General features: G+C 39.3%; 1 protein-coding gene across 2 annotated transcripts in view; it reads left to right on the top strand.

Annotated features, from left to right (window-relative positions):
- The window catches only part of TTC39B (tetratricopeptide repeat domain 39B), a 132,489-nt gene that overhangs the window by 43,662 nt on the left and 67,984 nt on the right, over positions 1-20,843 (top strand). The window contains exon 2 of one of the 2 annotated variants that reach the window (XM_054033124.1): positions 853-887. In XM_054033124.1, coding sequence (XP_053889099.1) covers positions 853-887 — 35 coding nt within the window. Of the gene's footprint in view, positions 1-852; positions 888-18,676; positions 18,750-20,843 lie in introns of those variants that run through there. The other variant, XM_054033125.1, reaches the window with a different exon arrangement.

The raw sequence follows: 20,843 nt of genomic DNA, 5'->3' as shown, positions 1-20,843 counted from the left end.
ATTCCTAATAAGCATTCACTAAGAAATCAAAAGTTCATAAAGTAAAGGCCCAACTTTACTGGACATTAGGAAAAACTTCTGAACTGTCTAGGTAGTTAAGCACTAGAGCAAATTGCCAAGTGAGGTTGTGGGTTCTCCATCATTGGAAGTTTTTAAGAACAGGTTAGACAAACACCTGTCAGGCATGGTCTAATTATTACATAGTCCTGACTTGAATGCATGGGACTAGACTAGATGACCTACTGAGGCCCTTTCCAGTCCTACATTTCTATGATTGCTTGATTTAAAGGACTGGGGGAGAGGAGGAGGAAGCAACCATGGGAAAGAACGGAGAAAAGATTGATGGGGAAAGTACAAGTTTTAAATTGCCTCTTCACTAGTTAACGAATCCAGTTGCCCTGTAGGCCACTTTTAGCTCCAATTTTCTATTAAGTATTTCCAGTGAAGCTTTTATATTTATTATCTTAAATATATTATTTATCCCAAGTATAGTTTTTATAATAGAAGGTGTGAGCCTAAGGTGCCCACTAGACCATAAACTTCAGCTAAAAGGGCAGCTCTGCTTGTGGGGTGTGATGAAAATGGGAGGTCTCACTAGTTCAACTCCATATTGTAATGGCAATAAACCATGGTAGGATGTTGGTTAATAGGCTAAAGTAGCTAAAGTTGTAACCAAAGCATGCACCAGTAGCTTACTAATAAATACCCAATTGTGAGTTATTTCTACAGTGGTAGAATAAAATCCATCTGATTTTGTAGCTGTGTGGCTTTTTGTCACCACTTTGTTAAAAAACAACACACACGCACTCTTTGTATTTATTGAAAAGTCATTCTTGGCTTATTATTTTGCAGGAAAACTTTGAAGATGCCTTTGAAAGCATCCCAGTGTAAGTATAATTTTACTATTTATATTTATTTTCCATTTTTAAATATAGAGTCATACAGAGTGCTAAATTATTGTTGTCTAATATGCACCACACATTTCTGTGTGTTGGTAAAATCAGCTATTTCACTTGTACACATGCTCAGTGATCATTTATATTTCCAAAACCAATGATGCTGTTAAAGGATGGGAAAGGCAGCATCAGTCTTGGTGTATGTGTGATTATAAAGCATTTAGTGTTTCCTTACGCTCCTCCTTTATAATTTTCATATTTGTTGGCAAAGTAGTTCAGTGCCATACTGTCAGCTCTGGAGAGTCTCATGAAGAGGTGCAGTATGAACAGTAGCAAAGTTACCATTAGATAGCCTTTTGATGGAAATTACTTTCAGACCCTATCGTTCTTTATCATATTTGGCCAAGCAAAAGACCTTGAGCAGGGATTGTTCCACCCATGCATGGCTGTGTGCAGACTTCCCCTCCCCATGCATTGATGGAAGTGGGGTTACATACAATAGTGGCACAAGATTCCACATAAAGAAAAGTGATCAATTCCCCTCCAACTGCATGGGAACTACATACAGGGGCGGCTCCAGGCACCAGCGCAGCAAGCGCGTGCCTGGGGCGGCAAGCTGCGGGGGCGGCGTGCCAGTCTCATTGAGGGCAGCAGTCAGGCAGCTTTCGGTGGCATGCCTGCGGCAGGTCCGCCGGTCCCGCGGCCTCGGTGGCAATTCGGCAGCAGGTACGCCGAAGGCGCGGGACCGGCAGATCACCCGCAGAAACACCGCCGAATCCGCACGATCAGCGGACCACCCGCAGGCATGCCCCCGAAGGCTGTCTGACTGCCGTGCTTGGGGCGGCAAAATACATAGAGCCGCCCCTGACTACATAAGAGTTAATATTTCTTCTTGCTGTACTAAATAGTGTTGCAATAACACGTTTGATAATCTCTATTACTATGCAGCTGCACTATCAACAGATTCTGGCATAGCCATCCCTGAGAGGAGTGTAGGTGGAACTTCCAGTGGTAAAGAGCTGGAGTTATGGCTTCTATGCCACCCTCCAGACCTGCTAGTAGTGTACATGGTGAAGCTGGAGGGTGGAAGAAGCACCTAGGCCAGTCTTAAGGCTGCTCTAAATTATCCTGGGGGAACAGCCCATCGCAGAAAGGGATGAGGACTGGTGCAGAGGCCACCTTTACACTGGAGAAGAGGCTAAAGAGGGCAAAGCTCTTAAATTCTGATAGCAATCATGGAAGGTATCCATGGTCTCAGGAGAATCAGACCTGAACTGGGCAGGTGCCTTAATCCTAAAGCCAACTTTGTTAGGCAATGCACAAATCTGAGAGCTCACAGGATGAGCCTCTAATCCCATCCTTCATGGGTCTGAGCTCTCGGAGAAGAGTATAATGCCTTCTAAGGCAAAGATGGGGAGGAGTGATAGATAAGGCTGCACTACTCTGAACCAAGGAGGAAGAGCTACTTTTACTAAGCTTAGGAGAATGCAGTTTGAGTAACTGTTGTACTGAGCTCACTGACTTGCCCCACCATTGTCTTCTAAGTGAACAGACATGCATAGAATTAAGCAATCATCTATGCTGTCATTCCTCAGACTTGGTTTCCCATTTAACTACAGTTTACATCCAGATCCACGGCCTCTTGTTTCTTGGCATTCAAGCAGGACTGAAGGATGCTCAGAACAATGTTACTGCAGCTTCCTCAACATCAAAGACTCAGTGAGAGGATCCAGGCTTATGATTCAAGTTCATAAATCGATTGACAGGCCTCATATGTGAGACGTCAGCTCTTCAGTTTAGAGAACTTCTACACCAGAGAAGTTATTGATCCCACAGGAGACAGTGTTTAAAAACTGCTGGTGTAGATGTGGAACTAGAGTTAGATACCCCATAAGAGAATGCTGCAAAAGTAGGAGTTTCAGGTGGCACTCCTGCCACGTGATTTATAGCATGTAATTTTGGATTTTTTTCCTTCAGGTTAATTTTACCAACCAGATGAATGGCATATGACACAGACACATCCCAAGCATTAATTGAATTATGGACTAAGGTATTTAGGCAACTAACTCCCATTGAAGCCAATTGGCTTCAATGGGAGTTAGTTGCCTAAATACCACTGGGTCTAACATGCTAATCTTGAAGGCCTGTATTACAGAACCAGCTATTGGCACAAATGAGTATCAGGATGTTTCATTATCACAGGGCTGTGGAAGCTATCTGTTTTTCACCAGTGACACTATTACTGCTATCTTGCTATCACCACTAGACTATTTCAGACATTTCCAACTGGTAGGTGAATTTTGTATAGGCCTTAAATATCTTCATGTCAACCATACATGAGAGAGCCCATAAGCTCTACAATGTGTTGGAGGTGAAGCAGAATGGGAATGGGGTCCATTGATGAGTGTCTGCTAGGTCCTAAAAATTATTAGTGGCGTACTCTGTCCTTTTCCTGCTAGGATTCAGAGCCAATTGATTATATTGAGAGCTGTGGCAGGGGACTGAGTATTTGAATAGCTACCCTTTTCTGAGTTCTTTATGAGCCATGGTCAATGCTGATAAAGATTAAAAGATGGAAGCTATTTTGTTCAGTTTGTGCACTAGAGCAATAAAAATAAATGGGGGTCATCTGAGCTGAAGGTATACTCATAGGCAACTTGCTCTCTGCTTAGACACCTACAAGGCAATTGTGGGTAGATATAAGTTCTGTGCCTGCGTCAGGCTCTTTCATTTGTTCAGCCTTCTTCTGGAGAATTTGAGAGAGGAGGTGAACCTGGATCCATGTAGCAAGAAGATGTCTAAGGCATGGTAGAGAGGTTCAAGATCCTTGGGCTTCTATAATCCATCTTCCAGGATGAGATGTCCTTCAGACACTCTGGATGCATTTATCTGTCTAGTACCAGTTGTACCCAGAAGCCCCACTGACGAAGTCTTTGCTTAAGTCTTCAGTCTCAGCTTCCCTAGTACTATGTTTGATTTCAGCTTTCAAACAGCAAATTTGATGGGGCACCAGCGGGGACCCTTCTCTTAATCTAATGGCATGCTGCTGTTCTTTCCCTTTACCCTGTAGGGATTGTCATTCTTTCCCTTTGCCCTATAGGGATTGTCATTCTTGAGACTCTTTATATACAAGGTACAAGGAATTTGGAACTGTGGTTTGCCTGAAATAGTAGAGTGGTTAAGCAGTTCAGTTTCATGCTGCTGCCAGTCCTCTCTCTCTTCTCATCCCCTTTTAAGAGGCCCTTTTATGGAAAAACTGATTTTTATTGTTGATATTTCCAGTGGCTAAAAAGAGAAGATTTTCATGCCAATTTGCATATGAATTTTATGGAAGTTTTAAGCTCCATATGGTGACTTCGGAATCTGTCATTCCTCAATCTATAGGAGTGGGTCAAGACTCTTGACCCGGAATGCAAAGAACTGCAACATGATCAAGTAGTGCACAGGAAATACTTGAAATTCTGGGTCATTAAGGAATCATTTGGAAGCCATACATGCATATCATCTTCCATATAGAACATATGTGTTTAGTTTTTGAATATACTAACTGTAAAAGATTCTTTTCAATGAATGACATGTCTGCCCACATGTACTAGAGCCTCTCCCTTCCTAACAACGAAACCTAATATTAATATTAGTAGGGGCACCCTTTGAGCTATTGTGCGTGTGTCTCTGAGAAATGTTTCCAATGTATCCAGTTCCTCAACTGTCACTGGTGGTCATAACATGCAGAAAGGGCTTATCTACATGAGAAATTCGCACTGGTATAACTTAAAATATAAATTTTAAACTGATCTAGTTAAACTGGTGGAAAAAGCTGCGTGGACACTCTTATTTCAGAATAAGAATGTGTTATTTTGGTTTAGTTTAAGTAAGTTAGGAACAGGGTTAACTAAACTTCTGTAAGACACTCATACCAAAATAGGTGTCCACACAGTCTTTTGCACCCAGTTTTAGTCAGTTTAACTAGATCAGTTTAAAAGCTGATTAAAGTTATACTGGTGCAACTTTCTCATGTGTACAAGCCTGAAGAGAATGAGTGAGATCCAGGTCTGGTGGTTTATCCTGCATATACAGTGTTCTGTTAGGATAAACTGCCTTGGTGTCCACACCACTAGTTTCTATCAGGAGGGTTTCCAACAAAGTTCCAACTAGCTCCTCTTTATCTGGCATTATTCACTAAACGTCAGAGCTTACTAGGAGAAACCAGGTTGCATACGTTAGATGCTAAATGGGTGATGAGTTATCTAAGAGGGTAAAATCCTTCCCTAAATCTCCAGGGCTCGCTGTGGTGTTTGAGGACAAGTCCAAGGGGAAGCCAATCTCTGTTCAGATTGGCTAAATGGATTAGATAGATTCTGTATCCAGATTCTTGGATAAGGATCTTTTATAGATGTTCAGTACCACAGGGGTGAAAGCTTTATTCAGTCAGACATAAAGCTATGTTTATGGCATGCCCAAAATGTCTCCTTCATAGGCATTTTAAAGAGCTGTCATTATAGAACTCTAGATATATTTTAAAACCAGAAGGGACCATTATGATAATTATAGTCTGACCTCCTGCATAACTCAAATCATAGAATTTCTCTAAGTGACTCCTGCATCAAGCTCATTTCTTGTTACTTTGAGTGGAAAGACTGACACATTTCCTTATATAGCCATGAGGACCCAAATGTTCAAATTTGAAAGGGGGAAAAGGGGCATGTATGCGATCCTAACCATCACAACTTCACTTGTGGTAAACACAACTATCAAGAGTCAGCATGTTCCAAGAGTGTAACTGCAAAGATGACCAGTTACTCACTTGTGACAGGAGTTTAATCTTCCTTTTTCTTTGAAAATTCAAGCCTCTGACTGTTACTATGTTCAGCATGAGCTCACGACATTACAGACTACTTCTTCCCAACCCTTTGCCCCACTGAAGAGGACAACTCCCTGCTTGTGACTCCATCCAGTTAAGAGTCTCTGCACCTTAAGGTGCAGTTTTCAAATGTCGTTTTTCCACAGTACGTTTAGCCATAGACCATGTAAGATCTTTGCACTTAACTTATTATATTCCAAAAACATAATGGGTGCTTTACAAACATAATGTCCTCTATCCCAAAGAAATTTCAGTGTAAATAGACATAATTCAGACAAAGGACTGAAATAAAAGGATGTAACACATTTAACTTATGTCTATATTACTGATTCTTGACCGAAAGCTTTACTTTTCTTATAACTTTATGAAAACCTAGTCTATCTTCTATGTTTTAATTATCTAATAACATTAACCTTTAACATCTGCAGTTTTGACCCTCATTCATATGCTTTGCCATCTTCTTAGCTTTTCCTTGAGCTGAACAGTTCTTGAATCATTCACAAACTTTTCCCCCCCTTTCTCTAGGGCAGTTAGAGATCCATGTCTTTTACTCCCAGATTCAAATGAATTTTCTCTGGAAGCTTGAAAGCTCTTGTTTTTTAATTATTATGAAAATTAGATTAAATTAAAAACTGCGGAAAAGTCAGATCTCATGATCCCACCCAAATTTATGCCAAAGCCTGATATAGACTAGCACATGCAGCTGGTCTTGCTCCCCCCACCTCATCCCTGAGTCCTTTGCCTTTAGAGCTTATACAGAATTCTCTTTAATTATAGTAATATTATCTGTCTCTTATCCTATGTACCGTTCCCTAAGTTTCACCTAAACGTATACCATAAAAATACCCTGTAGATTACCTTTAGATTGTCTTTGGAAGGAAGTACAGTAGCATGCAGATGTAAAATCCAACCTCTTAGAAATAAACCATGCCCATAGAGAAAGTTCCCTAATCATTAGTTTTCTACAGCAATTTGTGATATGAAACACTGGATTGTGGCATAGTTGAATGTCAAAAATATAGGGTGGTTTAGTTTTTAAATACATTATCTGAAGCAATGATCAGAAAGGAAAAAGTGGGAAAGGAGGACTTAACTTGATATGAATTTTAGTAAAGGATTTTGAAAAGAATTCTTAAATTTGTCAGTGGCTCTTAATTTTAGAGGTGCCAGTAGGGAGACACATAATTTACTGGTATCAGTTATTGTCCCTCTTTTGCCTCTCCTTTCCCCACCCAAAGCTGGCTATTACTAATCCATGATCCTACCAAAGCTGCTCTACATGGTATTACTGGGGTAATAGATTAAAGGCCAGAAGTGTTTAAAGAAGTTAGAAGGTTATCCTTGTAATCTCAGAAGTGTGGTTAATGTTTCAGTTATACCTGCACGTGTGTTTATCTGTCAGTGGATAAAGCACTGGGAAGCAGCTGCGGGTGACGGGGGGAAGACCCTAAATACAGGTTTTGTCTAAGACACTTAGGAAAGTCCATGCCTGCTGGGAGGGGGAATCCTCAAACTTTCCCAGGGAGCGCTGCAAAAGTAGATATTCAAGCATACCTGTAAGCAGTTCAAGCTTTTTCTTATGTTTGGTACCTGGACTGTTCAGAGTCAAGTAGAAAATCAGTCATTAAAAAGACATTTTAAAACATTACAAGTCCATGAAAGTCAAGTTTAGCAGTAAAGTTTTAAAAGGCAGTGATATCTAACTAAATAGGCACATTAGAAAATGACAGCTGGCTTGGCCTTTTGTACAATTCAGAGAAACCATATTTGACTTATAAATCCTAAAAGAGGAACCAAGTTAATACAATTCGAAAAATTAAGCAATTTAAACTGGCCTTATTTATGTCTGAAGTTAGACCATTTGAACTTTCTGCATTTAAAAAAAAAAAATTACACAAAAGATATGCTTGTTACTTCATCTACTAAGAACATTTTTTTAGGGCTGTTGATTAATCGCAGTTAACGCACGCAATTAACTAAAAAAAAAATCATGATAATCGCAGTTTTAATTGCACTGTTCAACAGTAGAATACTAATTGAAATTTATTAAATATTTTGGATGTTTTTCTACATTTTCATATATACTGTATTCTGTGTTGTGATTGAAATCAAAATGTATACTATTTTTTATTCTAAATATTTTCACTGTAAAAATTATAAACAAAAGAAATAGTATTTTTCAATTCACCTCATACAAGTACTGTAGTGCAATCTCCAATCTCTTTGTCGTGAAAGTGCAACTTACAAATGTAGAATTTTTTTTGGTTACATAACTGCTCTCAAAAACAAAACAATGTAAAACTTCAGAGCCTACAAGGCCACTCAGTCCTACTTCTTGTTCAGCCAATAGCTAAGACAAACAAGTTTGTTTACATGTACAGGAGATAATGCTGCCCTCTTCTTAATTACAATGTCACCAGAAAGTGAGAACAGACATTTGCATGGCACTTTTGTAGCTGGCATTGCAAGGTATTTACATGCCAGATATGCTAAACATGCGCGTGCCCTTTAATGCTTCTGCCATCATTCCAGAGGACATACTTTCACACTCATTAAAAAAAAATGTGTTCATCAAATTTGTGATTGAACTCCTTGGGGGAGAATTGTATGTCCCGTGCTCTGTTTTACCCGCCTTCTGCCACATATTTCATGTTATAGCAGTCTCGGATGATGACTCAGCACATGTTCATTTTAAGAACACTTTCACTGCAGATTTGACAAAATACAAAGAAGGTACTGATGTTAGATTTCTAAAGAACTCGACCCAAGCACTCGACCCAAGGTTTAAGAATCTGAAGTGCCTTCCAAAATTTGAGGGGCATGATGTGTGGAGCATACTCTCAGAAGTCTTAAAAAGAGCAACACTCTGATGCAGAAACTACAGAACCCAAACCACCAAAAAAGAAAGCTGTTTTGGATTGTTATTGAGCAGAATCTGTCATCAGCATGGATGTTTGTCCCCTGGAATGGTAGTTGAAGAATGGAGGAACATATGAAACTTTAGCGTATCTGGCACGTAAGTATCTTGCGACACCGGCTACAACAGTGCCATGAGAATGCCTGTTCTCACTTTCAGGTGACATTGTAAACAAGAAGCAGGCAGCATTATCTCCTGCAAATGTAATCAAACTTGTTTGTCTGAGCGTTTGGCTGAACAAGAAGTAGGACTGAATGGACTTGCAGGCTCCAAAATTTTACATTGTCTTATATTTTAATGCAGGGTTTTTTTACATAATTCTACATTTGTAAGTTCAGCTTTCATGATAAAGAGATTGCACTAGAGTACTTGTATTAGCTGAATTGAAAAATACTATTTCTTTTGTTTTTTACAATTCAAATACTTGTAATAAAAAATAAATATAAAGTGAGCACTTTACACGTATTCTTGTTGTAATTGAAATCAATAGATTTTAAAATGTAGAAAACATCCAAAAATATTTAAATAAATGGTATTCTATTATTGATTAACAGTGAGATTAATTGCGCTTAATATTTTTGATCACTTGACAGCCCTAAAATTTTCCTATATCTTGGCTATAAACTTGTCCCTAAAATAGGTTCCTATTTAAAAATAGTGTGTGTGTAAAGCCACTTGTGTAAAATAACAGTGAAATGTGCAGAAATACAAAGAACAAAGTCTTATAATCCCAGAGTTCACAATCTAAACTTCGATAGGGCCTATGCTTTTATTCAGCATAGTATCATTTTGTGGTGTCAGACTGCCACAAGGGGAAGAAACCAATTCAAGAGAAGAAATGTATTTAAAAGGACTGCATGCCCTGTTGCAGGCTCACAATCAGACATCTAAAGTACTTGTGTAAGTGAGGCGCTTTGTTCATCCTTGGCAATGGGGAGCACCATTTATATAACTGGTTTTATTTAAACTTGATGAATATGAAGAATCTGTATAGGAGTAAAAACTATATGTGCCTGGGGGATCTTCCCTGGAAAATATCAAAATACCCTATGTGATTTCCTGAATGTTGGAAGACGACGATCTTTGAGAAGAGAGGTTTAGAAACTCTCACAAGTATTAACTTATCTGTCATTTAACTTTTACTTGAGCGTAACAAGATTGGTCTGTCCTTTGTTTTTGTTGCCCTTTCTTAAAAAAAAAAATGTGCACTAAAGCACAAACTACACTTGTAAATTTCCATCAGAGATGTACATCAAACATGCCAAATACCACTACTAGCTGGTTAAATTTTAAAAATATCAAAGCTGGTTCCCCTTCCCTTGTGCCTAAGAATATGGAGATCCTGTGCTCATCTCCTTTCCAAAACTAGACGTCTTTAGCTTCTCCTTTCACTATTTTATCCTCTGAATTTTAAATGAAACATTAGTGTGTGGTTTCAGAGTAGCAGCCGTGTTAGTCTGTATCCGCAAAAAGAACAGGAGTACTTGTGGCACCTTAGAGACTAACAAATTTATTAGAGCATAAGCTTTCGTGAGCTACAGCCCACTTCTTCGGATGCATAGAATGGAAGATATATCAAGGAGATATATATACACACACACAGAGAGCATGAAAAGGTGGGAGTTGTCCTACCAACCCTGAGAGGCCAATTAAGTAAGTGGGGAAAAAAAACTTTTGAAGTGATAATCAAACTAGCCCAGTACAGACAGTTTGATAAGAAGTATGAGAATACTTACAAGGGGAGATAGATTCAATGTTTGTAATGGCTCAGCCATTCCCAGTCCTTATTCAATCCTAAGTTGATTGTATCTAGTTTGCATATCAATTCCAGCTCAGCAGTCTCTCATTGGAGTCTGGTTTTGAAGTTTTTCTGTTGTAAGATAGCCACCCGCAGGTCTGTCATTGAATGACCAGACAGGTTAAAGTGTTCTCCCACTGGTTTTTGAGTATTATGATTCCTGATGTCAGATTTGTGTCCATTAATTCTTTTGCGGAGAGACTGTCCGGTTTGGCCAATGTACATGGCAGAGGGGCATTGCTGGCACATAACATATATCACATTGGTAGATGTGCAGGTGAATGAGCCCCTGATGGTATGGCTGATGTGATTAGGTCCTATGATGATGTCACTTGAATTGTAATATTTTGAGAATGAACTTTCTAAACAAATATATTTACTTGCTATGTCTCCTGAGTTTTCTTTTCTTATTAATTCTTTAATTCGTTTCTCTGTTTTCATTTTTCCTACCATCTGACTTTCTGTTTCTCTTGGTGTTTCAATTTTTCCTTTAATTAACTTTTTTATTTCCTTTTTTTCCCCCCATCTAAATTTCTCTGAAAGACGGTGCTGGGTCCTTTGGGCATATGTTCAGCCCAGCATGTCTGTTATCGACCTTACCACTTCAAACCAGAGTGATGAATGGGGAGCAATCATTTGACCTACGGGAAATAGGCTATAAAAGGTTTTTTATTTCAGGAAGGATTCAGCAAACTGGGAGACCTATAGGAAGCAGAAGATGTTAAGGGTAGGCTCTCCTTTCCCTGCCCTTTCACTTCCCCTAAGTTACTCCTCTTGAACTCATTCCTCCCCATCTGCTCTGGAGTACCATAGAGGAGAAAGAGCTGATTGATGTTTTGTTACCTTTGGATTTTAGCTAGGCCTGTCTCTTCTCCCTGTGGCAGAGACTGGGATTTTAATTATGAAAAGGGCAAACAAATGCAGAGTTAAACTTCTAGAATCTGGAGGCACGTTGAAAGAGGATGTCACACCTCAATAAAGTGAATTTTCCTTATCTCATTATGGTATTATCTCTCAAATCTAAAAATAGCTAGTATTAACATTTAAATGGTTAACTATTTCACTGTTGATCTTAGCAAAAAAAATAAATCTATCTATTTGTGCAGCATTAAAGGTGCCTCAGAACAGAAAGATTAAGAGGATTTAATTCTTCCTTGTCTTGATGACATTCCTTTCTTTTTGGAAGAAAATAATTTTTCCTCATAGTTAATAAAGTACAATTTCCAATAAAAATCAAAGTTCCGATAATTAATTATTTTGCAGGAAATGCTCAGCATTTCATGGGAGCGGTTTCAGAACTGAGTAATTTTTAGTAATTGGGGAAGAGATGGGAAATGAGTCAAGGGTAGGTAGTCCAGATGTGTTTGCAGAGTGTATAAATAAGGCCTTTGTAAGAAGGTTCTGGAGGCATACCTCCCTTATTAGTATTTTTAAAACACCTGCCAATTGCTGCAATATGGAGGGATCTAAAGGTTCATAAAGAGCTCTTCAGGAATATCTTTATGAATCAAGTTCTTTGTCCCCTATTTCTCCCAAAATAGACTCAGGCTAAGTCTATGCTAGGAATTTATGTCCGTATAAATATGTCACTCTACATCCCTGAGCAATGTAGTTGTAGTGGTCTAATGCCAGGTGTAGACAGTGCTATGTCAACGGGAGGGCTTCTCGTAGCGTCCCGAAGACAGCACGCAAGCTGATTTTCAATGGCACTCACACTGCCCGGGTCCTGGCCACCGGTCCGGGGGGCGCTGCATTTTAATTTAATTTTAAATGAAGCTTCTTAAACATTTTAAAAACCTTATTTACATACAACAATAGTTTAGTTATATATTATAGACTTATAGAAAGAGACCTTCTAAAAATGTTAAAATGTATTACTGGCACTCGAAACCTTAAATTAGAGTGAATAAAGAAGACTTGGCACACCACTTCTGAAAGGTTGCTGACCCCTGGCATAGATATTGTCTTCACTAGAGCACTACAGCAGTGCAACTGCATCATTGTAAGTGTAGACAAGCCCTTAGTTTCTCCCCTTCCCCAAAACATTAGATCACTCCTTCCCAAATCATTCTCGTCTCTTGTTTCCCCCGGCTGCTTTTGCCAGACTTCCACTCTTGGTTTTACCCAGCAATTCCATTTTGCATTTCTGGCTTCTCACAACCAAGATTCCATGTCTGAGGGAGTTTTTTTTCTGACTTGAGATTGGATTGGAGTAGCAGGGTGGACTTCTGGTCAGAGAAGAAGCATGGAAGGTTGGCAAGTTGCTGCTGGCTTTTGGAGTGGAGCAGACTCAGTTACTCAACAAAACTTCCTCATTACCCACTGCCTGTTGCATGTCCATCCTGAGCTCAGGAGACTTCCCCTGTCTTTGTCCCCTCATAGTGATCCCATGCTTCCTTTGCTGGTTGCTTGATTGGAGAAGAATCAAATCTGAGCTAGCAAGCAGGGCTGTAGTTGGCTGGAGACCCAGGATTGTAATGTAAAGCAGCTGACAGCAGATGGCTGCATTGTGTACTGCAGTCAGTCAGATCATCATCAGCAGTCTAAAGCAGCCTTCACTTATCACTTCCAAACAGTGCATCAACGCATTTGCACAGGGACTAGATGCTGAATGGCCCTGCAATCAGTTAGTCAGGGAAATGGTGAAGTGGCCCAGTTTGGGCCTGGAGACCATTGTTTTGGGGAAAATGATACATAATATTTAGGGCTGTTGATTAATTGCAGTTAACTCATGCGATTAACTCAAAAAAATTAATTGCGATTAAAAAATTAATCGCAATTAATCACACTGTTAAATAATAGAATACCAATTGAAATGTATTAAATATTTTTGGATGTTTTTCTACATTTTCAAATATATTGATTTCTATTACAACACAGAATACAACGTGTACACTGCTCACTTTATATTATTATTTTTGGTTACAAATATTTGCACTGTAAAAAAGAAAAGAAATAGTATTTTTCAATTCACCTGATCCAAGTACTGTAGTGCAATCTCTTTATCATGAAAGTGTAACTTTCAAATGTAGATTTTTTTTGTTTTGTTTTGTTACTAAACTCCACTCAAAAACAAAACAATGCAAAACTTTAGAGCCTACAGGTCCACTCAGTCTTATTTCTTGTTTAGCCAATTGCTAAGAGAAACAAGTTTGTTTACATTTACAGGAGATGCTTCTATCTGCTTCTTATTTACAATGTCACCTGAAAGTGAGAACAGGTGTTCGCATGGCACTTTTGTAGCCAGCGTTGCAAGGTATTTATGTGCCAGATATGCTAAACATTCGTGTGCCCCTTCATGCTTTGGCCACCATTCCAGAGGACATGCTTCCATGCTGATGATGCTTATTAAAATAATAATGCATTAATTAAATTTGTGACTAAACTCCTTGGGGGAGAATTGTATGTCTCCTGTTCTGTTTTATCCACATTCTGCCATATATTTCATGTTATAGCAGTCTTGGATGATGACCCAGCACATGTTCGTTTTAAGAACACTTTCACGGCAGATTTGACAAAACGCAAAGAAGGTACCAATGTGAGATTTCTAAAGATAGCTATAGCACTCGACCCAAGGTTTAAGAATCTGAAGTGCCATCCAAAATCTGAGAGGGACGAGGTATGGAGCATGCTTTCAGAAATCTTAAAAGAACAACACTCCAATGCGGAAACTACCAAAAAAGAAAATCAACCTTCTGCTGGTGGCTTCTGACTCAGATAATGAAAATGAACATGCATCGGTCTGCACTGCTTTGGATTGTTATCGAGCAGAACCCAGCATGAGCATAGGCGCATGTTATCTGGAATGTGGTTGAAGCATGAAGGGACATATTAATCTTTAGCGCATCTGGCATATAAATATCTTGCGACGCTGGCTACAACAGTGCCACGAGAACGCCTGCTTTCACTTTCAGCTGACATTGTAAACAAGAGGACAGCATTAACTCCTACCAATGTAAACAAACTTGTTTGAGCGATTGGCTGAAGTAGGACTGAGTGGACTTGTAGGCGCTAAAATTTTACATTATTTTATTTTTGAATGCGGTTTTTTTGTACATAATTCTACATTCAGGGGGGAGGGATAACTCAGTGGTTTGAGCATTGGCCTGCTAAACCCAGGGTTATGAGTTCAATCCTTGAGGGGGCCATTTAGGGAACTGGGGTAAAAATCTGTCTGGGGATTGGTCCTGCTTTGAGCAGGGGGTTGGACTAGATGACCTCCTGAGGTCCCTTTCAACCCTGATAGTCTATGATTCTATGATTTGTAAGTTCAACTTTTCACAACTTTTTACAGAACACTTTGTGTTCTATGTTGTAATTGAAATCAATATATTTGAAAATGTAGAAAATATCCAAAAATATTTAAATAAATAGTATTCTATTATTGTTTAACAGTGCAATTAATCGCTCAATTAACTTTTTAAATTGCTTGATAGCCCTAATAATATTATAATTTTGTACTTTTATTTTTATCACAGATATTTGGCCTGATTCTGCATTCCTCACTCAGACCAAACTGCTATTACTTGTAGTGGGAATTTTGCCTGAGTAAGAATTGTAGATTAAAGTCAGTTAACTGGCTTCTAGATTCTGAGGCCAGAGGAACCGTTTTGATCAACCTCCTAGTCTGGCCTCCTGTATAACACAGGCCATAGAACTTCCCCAAAATAATTCCTTTTGAACAGAGCATAATTAACTTTAAAAAAAAGTCCAATCTTGATTTTAAAATTGCAAATTATTGATGGCTTTTGCTAAGTAGTTGACTTGGCTCTAAAGGCAAGATTAGGAAAATATTGTAAGGAGATATTCCCGAGATTGTCTATAGATGCTTTTCCCAAACTTTTGAAAGCTGAGTGTCCTCTTCAGGAAGATGAACCCAGTTGCTCATTCCCCCTTCCCTCCATAGCCCTGCCATATATTAAAGACTTACATGCATTAATTTATACATTTTACACACTGCTCTACCTGGCCTCTGACTTTCCCTCCACCACTTTGGGAAATGTTTGTGTAGACCTTTATAGCTATGTTCTCTCTCTTCTTATGTGTTTTGAACAGCAAAATAATTAATTATTTACTTTTAAAATATTACCATTGGCATTAAAGTTAGCACCCATTGAAATGAATGAGGAAGCTCACACCTCAGAGCTCTAGTGTCTGGCTGACTCTCTGCAAACTCAGAGAGCATTGGTGATACTCAAGCTATGTCTACACAGCAGTTTATGTCTGCATAATTTATGTTGCTCAGGGGTGTGAATAAACCAGCCCCCAGAGTGACCTAAGACGCACCGACATAAGTGCTGGTGTGGACAGTGTTATGTCCTATCTCTCCCACCATCTTAGAGTGGCTACTGTAGGCTTTGTCTATACTAGCACTTTTGTCGGTAAAATTTTTGTCGGTCAGGGCTGTGAAAAAACCACATCCCTGACTGACAAAAGTTTCACCAAGAAAGGCGCTGGAGTGGACAGCGCTAGGTCGGCGGGAGACGCTCTCCTGCTGACATAGCTACTGCCGCTTGTTAGGGGTGGTTTAATTATGCCAAAGGGAAAGCTCTACACAGGAGACCTTACAATGGCACAGTTGCAATGGTACAGCTGTGCTGCTGTAAGGTCCATAGTATAGACATAGCCTTAAAGAGCTCTAGTGTAAAACTCTCTAGTGTAGCCAGTCCCTCACTTTATGTTTTGAAGTTTTCTTTGCAACCATAACAGTTAGAGTCAGTCTCTTTTAAAAATGAAAGCTGAGACTAGGGAAAATGATTTGGAGATCTGTCCATGTCTGTTGGCTTGTGCTTTGTTTCCCACCATATGAGCACTCTTCACAGTTTTGAGAAATACTGGTCTGTAGTTGTGATGTGGTAGACAAACTGCACACCGGCCGTTTGCAGTGTGGGAGGTATCCCAGTCATCCATAGGCCTCTCCCCTTTTGAACTCTTGAAGCAACTCTGTGGGATTTTGATCCTAGTGTAGGGGATGTGGGAAGAAAAGGGACTGTCTTTCTGTTCCGTATTTGTACAGCTCCTAGTACAGTGGGGTCCTGGTTCTTGACTGGGGCTCCTAGGTACTACAGAACTACTACTACTACTAGGGTCTCTGAGGGTACATCTACACTACAGCGGGGAGTCGATTTAAGATACGCAAATTCAGCTACGTGAATAGTGTAGCTGAATTCGACGTATCGCAGCCGACTTACCCCGTTGTGAGGACGGCGGCAAAATCGACTTCTGCGGCTTTCTGTCGGCGGCGCTTACTACCACCTCCGCTGGTGGAGTTAGAGCGCCGATTTGGGGATCAATTGTCGTGTCCCGACGGGACGCGATAAATCAATCCCCGAGAGGTCAATTTCTACCCGCTGATTCAGGCGGGTAGTGTAGACCTAGCCTGAGGCTTGCTGAGCAAGAGTGGGTTAACAAGGGCTTGTTAGGGCCCAATCAACCCACCCCAGTTGCGGTAGGTGTCAGGAGTGGAGAGAGTAGTTAGATTGCTTGGTAGCTAATCCAGAAAGAGAGGAGACCTCCAGGCATCTTTCACAGAGCTAAAAGTGGTTGCAGCCAGGAACCTGAGACAGCTTGTTAGCTTGGTGAGCCTCCAGGTGGATGGAAAAACTGAGTGTAGGGAGACTGACTGGCTGACCATTTGTTTGAAGAGAGGCCCTGAAGGAAAGGGCAAGGTCCTGCTGAAGGCTTGCCAGACAACCCTCATTTTTTTTCTTGTGTTTTGGGACTTTGATATCCTAGAAGGAGTGAACTGGAGAGTGTCTTAGTCAGAGAGCTAAGGCTCTCCAGCACCAGATTTAGCTGGAGGTAGTGGTCGACTATCAGAAACCCCAGGATAGGTTGAGCACTGCCATGTTGGGCTGCAAGGGGACACCCCAGAGGCCAACCCTTCAACAATAGTGTATTGTCTAAAGTCAAGAGCGCACTTTTTTTTTTTTTACTGACATTGTCCTTGAAGAGAGTTGCTGAGAATTATGTTAATCTGTTAGATTTGTTTTTGTCTTCACTGCTAGAATCATATTACTACGTGAGGGAGAGCTCTGTGGCACGATCTCCTTTTTCAAAGAAATAGTCTGGCAAGAGCAGTAGTTAAGGAGTGGATTAGCCTTTCCATGAGAAGCAGTCTTTCCTCCCTTATTGGCAGGAATTTGATTGGAAGAGGCTCCTGTGCCTTCCACCATGCCCTAAGAATGATTCTTTTGAAGAAAGTTCCAAAGTTATTCACCTGTCACAAGAGTAGTGGTCTTCAGTGTGTGCAGGATTAGCCACACTCAGCCCAACTGGAGAGAGTTCACAGGACATGGACAGACCATTGAGGGTTTTTTTTTCCAGCTAGTACTGGTCTGCTGTTACCGGGATCCAACCTCTTGAGATGAGCTCCCAAAGAGCTGCAGTTAGTTTTTTCTGGCTTTCTTGCTGCTGACTGCTACTTCCTTTCATTGACCTTGTCAGGATATCAGTAATGATGTCTGAAGTAGTATATTTTACCTGTCTCTGTGTGTGCTATTGGTTTTTTGTTTTGTTTTTGTCTTTAGTTTTTGGCCATGTGAGGAATTTTTATTAGCATCAAATCAGATTTTTGAGAAAAATTCAAAGGGTATAATATACTGTATATTTTATTTAACAGTTTATAACCAAAGTGATTTTGTTAGTTTTAGGGCCACGTAGAATAGGACAAAATAAAATATGCGCCTGTTACTGTTACTCAAATTGTAAATTGTTACAAGCTGTGTTGTACATTTTACTAAAAGCAAATGCAGACTGCATTTGCATTGGTGTACTTCCTTTTTGTCTAGTTTTTTTCTTAAGGTAACCCTTTTAATGTGTTTTTTTAAGGTCACTTTTTAAGGTACCTAGTTGTTCAAGTGAGAAACACTGAGGTAACTTTTTTTTTTGTCCCTTTAAATGTAAATCCTTTTGTATTTCTCTTGTTTCCGTTTTCTCCTTGCAGTTAGGCAGTGATGGATTAGAATTAGACTGCAGTACAGATTGGGAAAATCTCCCAGCATCCTCTTCCTGCAGAGGCATCAGCAACCAGCATTGACTGTAGCTGCTGCCACTCTAATTGACATTTCTTTTAAATCCTGATATGGAGAGCTCCTGTGATGCCAGCTGCTGTCTTGTGAACTTTTTTTTTTCTTTTGCTTGATAACTAATTAATCAGAACCCCATGGGTATCGAGAAATAAAACAGAAACAGACACAGAAAAGCTAGCACAGAGACTTATCCTTGCATTGGGAGGACTCCATTTATTCACCTGAAGTTATCTGCTGATTTCATCCTGTAAGTACCCTGACTCTGTATAGTAGTCCCTGAAATCATGATTGCAGTAATCATATTTGTGGATGTTTATCTGGGGAAACCTGCCTTTGTAGAAATGTACTCTATTGAAAACATCTATAGCTTAGATAGAGTTTGTTCTACATGCTTACTGTACGTTCAAAGGGGGAAAATGTATTCAGAATGATTTATGAAGTAATTGTTTTTTCTCCGTACTTAGCAGTGGTGAACAATGCTTCTAGTGAATGAGTTTCTCTGCTGATGTCAGTGATTAATCAGCTAGAATACTGTAGGTTGCAAAATACTGCAAGGTGTGCATTTTGGGATGCTCTTTTTGAAATTGGCAACATAAAGACATCATCAGTGTTATGGTGGCTTATTGCATTTGTTGATATTTTCCCCTGCCCTGGCAGCTGTTACCATTTAACCATTTATACTACTATATATGTTTGGCTTAACTATAACAATGTATTTTCAATGACCAAACCTTATGTAGAATATTGTTAGATTTTAGAGGCTGCTCAGTAATCTAAGATTTGCAACATTAAATATATCCGCTCTCAGTATAACACATCCCAGTAAATTGTTGTGAAGTTAGGAAAAATGGTTTTAGCAGTAGGATCACTCAGTCCTAATTGTGTGCTTGGATTAGAGCCAGCATCTGTGTGACGCAGTCATAGTACCATAAACATCTGGCCTTATTTGCTGTCCTACATGCTGGATGATTGGATTTTTTTTTTCCTAGAGAAATTTTAAAATGAATTGTGCTTTATTTTGTTAGAACTTTATCAGCGAACTACCATATTTTTAACTATGTATGGTTTAAACTGTAGTTTAACTTTATTTTAGAAGGATTTCTGTTTTCAACTTTATTGCTTTTCAATACCCATCTTTTATTTATGCAAACTCTTTCTGTAAAGTACGTATAAACAAATTTGTCTTGTATATATAAAAAGATTAGGCAGTAATTTGGGATTGCTTATTGCTCTTGGCCAGATTCTAATACATTTTCTTATACTGAGTAGCACCTAACACTGATTTCAGTCTGACTACACATGGAGTAGTCAGACTGAAAAGTATTTCTCTGTGTAAGTAAGGGTATAAAAATCTGACCTCAGCCTCTAGGATTACAGAAATTCTTATTTTAAATTGTATGTTTAGTATTTTTTAAACTATAAAGACTGATTATTAAAATCTGTGTCTAAAAATAGTGTTAAATCAAATTGCTGAACTTTCTAATTACCAGACAAACCTGATAACACATTAGCCTTCTGTTATTTTGTACTGAAATATCATGCATCCTGACAGGTTTTTTTGATGCCAGCATTTTCATTAGTTTCCAGCAGTGTAAAACAGATTTTCTCCCACCTGCAGATAAACACCTGTCATGGTTTTTATTTTATTTTATTTTATTTTATTTTATTTTATTCTCTTGAATATTGGGTCATTTAAGTACTGCTGATCTGAATTTAGCTACTACATATGAAGCCTGAAATACCTGATGTAACTGCTAGCGGTTCCATTGAATTAAAGATGATGAGCCAAATTCATCCCTGGTGTAAGTGAATTGACTTCAATAAAATTATTCCACAACTTCCATTGACTTACACCAGGGATGAAATATGCATGTGGTGTTTTACATAAGTAAATAGTTATCCATATACTTGGCATGTTTGGATTTTTCTCACTATATGGCTGATGCATTAATGGAAAGTTTTGGATCCTGCTTACTGTGCATATTTAGTGCTATTGTGCCTATAAGACTTTTTGCACTTGACTTCTGAAGAACGTGATGATAGTCTCAGTTAATACTGTCTTAGTATTAACTCCTGACTCATGGAATGACTTCATTGTTGGCTCACTGAGCTCCTCTCCAGCCAAAGTGCTACAGCACTTCCATTTTGCTCAGAGACTATCTTCCAGTTTCCAGAATGCTGGGAGATTCTGATTATCTTGTGGCGTTAGTTTCTCTCCTGAAGGAGGTTATTCTTGTTAAGGTACTTAGGAGACCTGGTTTTAATTCCCACCTCTGTCACTAATTTCCTGTGTGACCTTATCACTTGTCTCTCTGTGCCTCAGTTTGCTATCTGTAAAATG

Source organism: Malaclemys terrapin, chromosome 6 (genome assembly GCF_027887155.1).
Source record: "Malaclemys terrapin pileata isolate rMalTer1 chromosome 6, rMalTer1.hap1, whole genome shotgun sequence".
NCBI lineage: Eukaryota > Metazoa > Chordata > Testudines > Emydidae > Malaclemys > Malaclemys terrapin.
Note: the sequence above shows the minus strand (reverse complement) of the source record. Positions and strands in the feature narration are given on the sequence as shown.